At 53.9% G+C, this 7,948-nt stretch overlaps 1 protein-coding gene across 1 annotated transcript in view; it reads left to right on the top strand.

The window, feature by feature from the left end:
- Positions 1 to 1,271: 1,271 nt before the first annotated feature.
- Positions 1,272 to 7,948, top strand: part of IQGAP3 (IQ motif containing GTPase activating protein 3) — a 32,672-nt gene continuing 25,995 nt past the window's right edge. The window contains exons 1-4 of the mRNA XM_040635812.1: positions 1,272 to 1,351; positions 4,895 to 5,051; positions 5,678 to 5,755; positions 7,007 to 7,083. Coding sequence (XP_040491746.1) covers positions 1,287 to 1,351; positions 4,895 to 5,051; positions 5,678 to 5,755; positions 7,007 to 7,083 — 377 coding nt within the window. The 5' untranslated portion in view covers positions 1,272 to 1,286. The remainder of the gene's footprint in view (positions 1,352 to 4,894; positions 5,052 to 5,677; positions 5,756 to 7,006; positions 7,084 to 7,948) is intronic.

The following is a 7,948-nucleotide window of genomic DNA, read 5'->3' as shown; positions in this document are numbered from 1 at the left end:
ACCCTTGAAGGAACTGATGGATTTCCTACAGTTGGCTGGTGCTTTCGGATCTGAACGAGGACGTTGTGTGTGTGTGTGTGTGTGTGTGTGTGAACTTGCTTAACTGCCAATTCCGGTAAGCCCTGCCCCTCGTCCAAATCATGTTGCAGGATATGCAATATAAGGACATACGGTAAAGAGTAGGATTAACGTTAAGTGTTGGGGCAAAGACTTGTCTCTCTTCAAGCCCTCTATGTTTATTTCCTGTGTGTGTATGTGTACAACTTTGTCTCGCCCTGTCCGATTTTGTATTGTCTTCCCTAAGGAGACTCCAGAGGTGGCGGACGGGAGAACGGGAAGAGAAAGGGAGGCTGAGGCTAAAGTAGACTATGTGCTGTCTCATCTAAGGCATTCCCTGCTCTCAAGTTTGAGGGTCAGAGTATTGTCTGCATTTTATTTAGCTTGGAGATTATGTTCTTTCTCAGGGGACTTATACCAAAAAGGAGAGTAAAGATATCTTTGCGATCTTTTAAGATTCTCTGTCCTTCCACTAATCCCTAGTGAGTGCCCTATTCCACATGGTTCCCTTTGTTGAACTACCTTCCCCCACTTTCCCTGCTCGTTCTTTAAGATTCTACTCATGGGTGGAACCCTTTGTTTTGTCTGCTGCTTGCATCATATGTGGCTATAATCACACCTGTCACTTTAGGATGGAATTTTTCACTTACACATTTTTCTTTTCTAGCACTAATCTGTGTTTCTTGAGAGTAAGGATGCCCTAGCCCAGGGCCTGACAGACAGAAGGTAGCGCACGAATGAATGGTCGTTGAATGATGAGTCCCAGTTGGTCCTCTTAGCCTAGCCCCTGGGAGCGGGCCTGAGGAGGGTGACACCGGTCCAGGTCTTGGAGAACTCAGAGGCTATTAGGGGTAAAACAAGGGGCTACGTTCCCAGCTGTGGAGGAGTCTGGACATCCGTGCTGGGAGCCCTGAGGGAAGGGCTTGAAATAGATGGGAAGGAGGGGTCAGGAGATGGCTGGAGGGGAAGAGGAGGGAGCACCTCTGACACAGGGGAGCCCCCTGTTAAGGGGTGCCAACCAGGGCAACTTTACGGTATGGGGGCCGAAGGTTGGAGCCAGAGGTGTCAAGAAGAGGGGGGTGGACTGTGAGAGGTGCTTCAGGTCTCTGGGCAGAGTCACCCAAGAAAGTCTGTTGAGAAGCAGCTTTGGTGCTATGGCCCTTTGTCTAACACTCCTCCTCGGCCTTGTCCCCCTTCACTCCTCAGGCGAACGCCTCACAGCTGAGGAAATGGATGAGAAGAGGCGGCAGAATGTTGCCTATCAGTACCTGTGTCGGCTGGAGGAAGCCAAGCGGTGAGCAGAGGGACCGCCCGCCTCTGGTCCCCGTTTCCCATCCTGCCCACCCCAGGCACCTGCCCCCAGCAGATGCAAAAGGACAGGGGCCCCTTCTTCTCTTTTAAGACTGTATTTTGTTAGAGCCGTCTCGGGTTCAACATTAAGAGGAAGATAGAGATTTCCCAGGTATCCCCGGCCCCCACACATACAGCCTCCACGGGCGACATCTGCAAACGTGGCATATTCGTTACAACTGAGAAACTCACCTGGACACGTGGTCTCCCAAAGTCCGCGGTTGACCTTAGGGATCACTCTTGGTGGTGCACGTTCTATGGGTTTGGACAAACGGTGAATGACATGTATCCACCATTATAGTGTCTTAGAGCAGTTTCACTGTCCTAGAGTAGTTTCAGGGTGCTCTGCCTCTTTGTTCCCCATCCCACCCCCTGCAACCACTCCTCTCTTCTCCTGTCTCCATAGTTTCTCCATAGTTGGAATCGTGCAGTACGAGCCTTTTCGTCTTTCACTTAGTAATATGCCTTTGAGGTTTCCTCCATGTCTTCCTAGGGCTTGACAGCTCATTTCTTTTTAGCGCTGAATGATATTCCATTGTCTGAATGGACCACAGTTTATTAATCTGTCACCTACTGAACGACATCTCGGTTGCAGCCAACTTTTGGCGGTTATGAATGAAGCCGCTATAAACATCTGCAAGCAGGTTTTTGTGCGGATGTGTGTTTTAACTCCTTTGGGTAATTAGCAAGGAGCACGATGCTGGATCGTACGTTTGGTTTTGTAAGACGCCGCAGGACTATCTTCCTAAGTGGCCTCCGCATCCTGCGTTCCCAGCAGCCGTGACTGGGAGCTCCTAGTGCGCCCTTCCTCGTCAGCGTCCGATGTTGTCAGGGTCCAGATTTCGGTCATTCTAACAGGTGTGCAGTGGAAACTCATTGCTTTCATTTGCATTTCCCTGATGACATGTGGTGGGAAGCATCTTTCCAGATGCTTAGTTCCCATGTGTGTGTCTTCTTTGGGGAGGTGTCTGTGAATGGGTGGCTGTGGCCCATATTTTAATCGGTTGTTTGTTCTTTTATTGTTGAGTTTTGAGGTGTGTGTGTGTGTGTTTTAGTAAGCTCTATGCTCAACGTGGGGCTTGAACTCATGACCCCGAGATCGAGAGTCGCATGCTTCACTGACTGAGCTAGCCCAGCAACCCCGTCCTTTGTGTATTTCAGATACTAGTCTTTTATCAGATATGTGTTTTGCAAATATTTTCTCCCAGAGTGTGTCTTGTCTTCTCGTTCTCTTTTCTAGAGCAGAAGTTTTTCATTTCATTTCATTCATTTATTTAAGATTTTATTTATTTACTTGCGAGAAAGAGCACACAGGAGCAGGGTGGGGGGAAGGGGCAGAGGGAGAGAGAGAAGCAGATTCCCCACTGAGCAGGGAGCCCGATGCCGGGCTCTACCCCGGGACCCTGGGATCATGACCTGAGCCCAAGGCAGATGCTTCATCGACTGAGCCCCCCCGGCGCCCCTGATGATCCATTTCGAGTTGATTTAGCGTCTAGATTTATTTCTTTTGCATGTGGATGTCTGGTTGATCCGCGCCGTTTGTGCAAGAGACGCTCTGCTCCCTTGGATTGCCTCTGCTCCTTAGTCAAAGATCAGCTGAGCGATGTGTGGGTCTGTTTCTCTCCATTCTGTTCCGTTGCTCTAAGACCACACTGTCTCGATTACGGTGGCTAAGATGGGCGATGTCAGTCCTCCAGGTTTGTTCTTTGACTGCAATATGGGGTTGGCTATTCTGGGTCTTTTGTCTCCATACAAACCTTCGAATCAGCATCTTGATACCCACAAAATAACTTGCTGGGCGTCTGTTTGGGATTGCACTGAATCCGTGGACCCCGTTGGGACGAACCAACATCTTGGCAGGTATGGAACCTTCCTGCCCAGGAGTGTGGGGTCTCTTTCCACTCCGCTTGCTTTTCCTTTGATCTCATTCATCAGGGTTTCATAGTTTTCCTCAGAGATCTTGTACATATTTTGTTGCATTTATACCTAAGTACCTCATTTTTGGGGTCTAACGGAAACCGTATTGTGTTTTTAATTTCAAATCCCACTTGTTCAGTGTAGTACATAAGACAGCGACTGACTTGTGTGTGTTACCCTTGTGTCCGAGAGCCTCGTGTGAGGCTTTGTGTCGCCTCCTTTCAGATTCTCCACGTAGAAGGTCACGCCATCTGTGAGCAAAGACAACACCACATCCTTCTATCCCCCTACATTCTTCAGTGCCTGTCTCTAAATGTATGGACATTTGCTCACATAATAACCACAGCGCCATTCTAATTCCCAGGGAAGTTACCCATTAATCCTTGGAAGCTCAACACCCGGCCATTTTCAAGTTTTCCTGATATTCCAGAAAAATAACCTATTTTTCAGTTGGCTTATTCAAATAAGGATCTAACAAAGCTCACATGTTGCATTTGGTGGTTGTGTCTCTGAAATCTTCTTTAACCCAGAATAGCACACCTCCCCTTTGCAGCTCTTTATGTCACCGACTTGGTGAAGAAACCGGCTCGTCTGTCGTGTGGACACCCTATGTTCTGGGTTTGTCTCTGCTTCCTTGTGTCCACTGGCTTGTTCCTCTGTACCCCGCATGTCCTGCAAATGGGTGTTGGCTCCAAAGGCAGCGTAAAATGCTCCATCCTTTCCTTTTAATCAATAGTATATTCTTAACGTTCTCCAGAAAAGCAGGTAGCGTGGGTAGACAGGAAATCAGGTGTCTGTGGCCGGGAGGGCATAGAGCGAGGCGTGACTGGCTGTCTTTGCAGACGGAGGCTTTCCTGTAGCTGTCCGTGCATGGAGAAGTTTGGAGGTCCCATGACCCCCTCATGCCACCATCAGTAACAACATGCTTCACGTGCCTTCTCCCAGGGTGTTCACACTCAATAGCTCGCGCACCCCCTCACACACCCCTGGCAGCTGCCCCCTGAGACAGCGCGTGCAGGCCGCGCTTTCTTCAGTGTGCGGGTTACACAGTGAGCCTCCGAGAGGTCGGGGAGGGGGGAGATGGTGTGCAAACCAGGTCTTCCGAGTCCAAGCGCTCTGGCCTTTCTGTCCCTTTGTGCTGCTTCCATCACCCTGGGGGTTCCCTTCATCAAAGCTGGGTTCTGAGCCGTGTAGACGTGACCCTTCAAGCCTGGGTTCTTAGAAAACACGCAGAGTGAGAGCAGGGAGAGGTGTGGTGCGGTGCGGCAGTCGTGCTAACCACACTTGAGAGGAAGGGTCTAGCGTGTGACGGGCATGGGCCTCCCCGCGACGCACAGTCTCAGGGTCTGTCGGAAGATTTTCAGGGGTGAGCAGGGGCTGAGGACTGGCCATTCCAGTGCTTGGCGCGGCTGGGGATCAGGTGGCAGCAGCCAGACCACAGGCTGAGAGGGGAGCTGGGAGTAGGACAGGGACGGGAGGCGGGAGTCCGAGGCCCCTCTGCGCCAGGGGGGAGGGGCAGGCGCTGGGGCCAGAGTGGGTGGCAGGCGCTGTCCTGCTCTTGCCCTTTCAGCTGGATGGAGGCCTGCCTGAAGGAGGAGCTTCCTTCGCCGGTGGAGCTGGAGGAGAGCCTCCGGAATGGAGTGCTGCTGGCCAAGCTGGGCCACCGTTTTGTGCCTGCCGTGGTCCCCTGGAAGAAGATCTATGACGTGGAGCAGCTGCGGTACCAGGTGGGGAAGGGAGGTCTTGACCTTCCGCTCCCTCCTCTCAAACTTGCCCTTCTCCTCAAGGCTGTGACAGGAGGGCGACCGTATAATGTATTGTCCAAACCTGGACATGGTTGAGGATGAAGGGGGGTGCTACCAATCACTGCCAACAGGAGCCGTTGAGGCCGCCTGGCCAGACTCCGCGTGCGGGCAGCAAGGGACTCTTGCTAGGTGGGCCCTGAGATGTCCCTGGTAGGAGACGTCTGAGCAGACTTTTCTACGCAAGTCGACGCTCAGAGGCTTGTGGGCTTTGCCACCATGATGGTACTCCCGGGCCCTCTGCCCCTTCCCTGTGCCCTGGCCAGCCCACCCCTGTCTCCTTCCCGCCTTACCTCTGGACTCCCCTTTTCTCAGAAGGCTTCCTGGGTTGTTAATCCCACATCTTCCTTCCCAAATGTCCTTCTGGGTCAGCCATTCCTGGCGGTTTCCATCTGTCCTGTGGGGCAGGGGGACAGAATATGGGAAACCCATAGGTCAGGGTCCTCTGGCTCCTCCCGGCCTTCAGGCCTCCAAGCCGTGGTCTGGGCTCTGCCCACGGGGAACCCTGAGAACTGTGGAAATAGATTCTCATCTCTTCCCTTCCCTTTCAGGCAACCGGCTTGCATTTCCGGCACACAGACAACATCAACTTTTGGCTGTCTGCGATAGCCCACATCGGCCTGCCTTCGGTAATACTGGGCCTCGAGATTGGGGTTCATCTTTGCTCTCTACCAGCCCTGGACCCCCTGCATGCAGGCTTTGTCTCCCTGGGACCCTTCAGTCCCTGCCCTCCTGTCTCCTGAACGAGCTTAATCAGAGGGTTTCGATGGCGGCTGCCTGTCTCTCAGCCGTGTTACTTGGTCCTGCCTCTTCTTCCTGTGGGGGAGGCAAGTGGAGGGAGGTGAAGGTCCCTGACCCAAGCTGCAGTGTCCCCACTAGTGAGCGCGGCCCCCATGTGGTGCAGGAGACGGGCTCGTGTTAGCCAGCCTTCTTCCCGCCAGTTTGAGGATATAAAGCAAGGGGAGGCCACAGGCCCTGTCCCCTGGGGTGGACCTGGAAGCCTGGGCCCAAGACCCCCGCCGGCCACGTGCTGCATGTCCTCTGGCTCCGTGGGCCTTATGTGTTTCTTGACTGTAAAAGGGGCGTGGTGATCGTGCACGGTTGTCGGGAGGACCGGAGGCGCTGCGCGGGTTCCCTTCGCGAACTGTAAAGAACTGGACACATTAGGGCACGATAGGATTCTACAGTGTGTCTCTTCTTCTGGGGAGCTGTGAGACGAGGAGGCGGCAGTAAAGGAAGACTAGGTGGGAGGCAGGGGCAATGGAGACATCTGTCCTCAGTGAGGCGGGAACGCTGTGCCGTCTCCTAGGCATCTAAAGTGGCCAAGAGGTTTTGAGTTTAGACCTCACTAGTCACCAGGGGGCACGGGAGGCCATCCTCCGAGGACTCGATTCTTTGAGGGGCCCCCGCTGCTCAGAGGCCTTTGGCTTAGAGTCAGGGATGTGTGCTCTCCCCGCTTTGTGGTCCTTGACAGCGTGTGCCTCATTGGTCCCTCTGTGGGAGCGTGGCCATCTATCTGGTGAGAGTCCAGTGTGAGGAGCACCGGGCTCGCTGTGTCTCTGGGATGGATGGGGGCCTCTTTCTCCTGGAGGGTATGGTCTCCGTCCTATAACCTTGATAGCCCTGCCTGTGTCGGGTGAGCCCAGGGCTGTGTGTCTGTGGCTGGACCTTGGTTCCGTATGTGGCCCCAGGGCCTTTCTTTAACACTGAGTGTATGGGTATGGTGCTGGGTGTAAATGGCTGGTGAGACTGACCTAGATGCCCCAGTCAACAAAGGATCACACACGCAGGCGGGAGAGGAAGACCGTTCCCCGGCCCCTCTCTCTCTAGCTGGTGCTGTCACGTTTCCGACGGCAGTAACCAGCTGGCTTCCCCTCCAGACCTTCTTCCCGGAGACCACAGACATCTACGACAAGAAAAACATGCCCCGGGTGGTCTACTGCATCCACGCGCTCAGGTGAGAGGCCCCACACTGCCGTCCTCCCGTTTCCTCTCCGTGCATGCAACAACGGTCAGCAACACATGTTGGAGCAGGGAGGACGGCGGGTAGGCCCCAAGGAGCCCCGCTCAGGAGAGGGAGACTTTAGATTTTTGTAGTTGTGTCCAGATTTATATGCATGGTTTGTTTTTTTTTTTAATTTTATTTATTTGACAGAGAAAGTGAGAAAGCACAAGCAGGGGGAACAGCAGAGGGAGGGGGAGAAACAGACTCCCCGCTGAGCAAGGAGTCCGATGCGGGTCTCGATCCCAGGACCCTGGGATCATGACCTGAGCTGAAGGCAGACGCTTAACCATCTGAGCCACCCAGGCGCCCCTATATGCATGTTTTTAAAAGAGTTTATTTGAGAGCAAGAGAGCGCGCACAGAAGCCAGGCGGAGGGGCAGAGGGAGAAGCAGACTCCGCGCTGAGCAGGGAGCCCACGTGGAGCTCGATCCCGGGACCCTGGGATCCTGACCCGAGCTGAGGGCAGATGCGTCACCGACGGAGCCGCGCAGGCGCCCCTCGTGCATGTGTGTGGACACGTTTGCATGTGCGTGGGGGTGAAGGAAAAGGGCAGGAAGGAAGGGTCTTCTGCTTGTGACGGGCACAGAGGAGTCAAAACAGGCTCCACCAAGAATGTCGCGAGCAAGTGACTTAGTGTGAGTGGTGACGGCTGTCTGGTTCTACCCATGGCCAGCCATTAGCGACCAGCAGCTGAATCTCAGAGTGACCGACCTGTCCCTGTGTCTGCCATGTCACCTCCTCCTGACTTCATGTCCCACGTCCGTGTGCCTGGCCCTGCAGGTCTCTGCTTACAATGCCGCCCCCCCCCCCCCCCCCC

Source organism: Ursus maritimus, unplaced genomic scaffold, assembly GCF_017311325.1.
Source record: "Ursus maritimus isolate PB19 unplaced genomic scaffold, ASM1731132v1 scaffold_2, whole genome shotgun sequence".
Lineage (NCBI taxonomy): Eukaryota > Metazoa > Chordata > Mammalia > Carnivora > Ursidae > Ursus > Ursus maritimus.
Note: the sequence above shows the minus strand (reverse complement) of the source record. Positions and strands in the feature narration are given on the sequence as shown.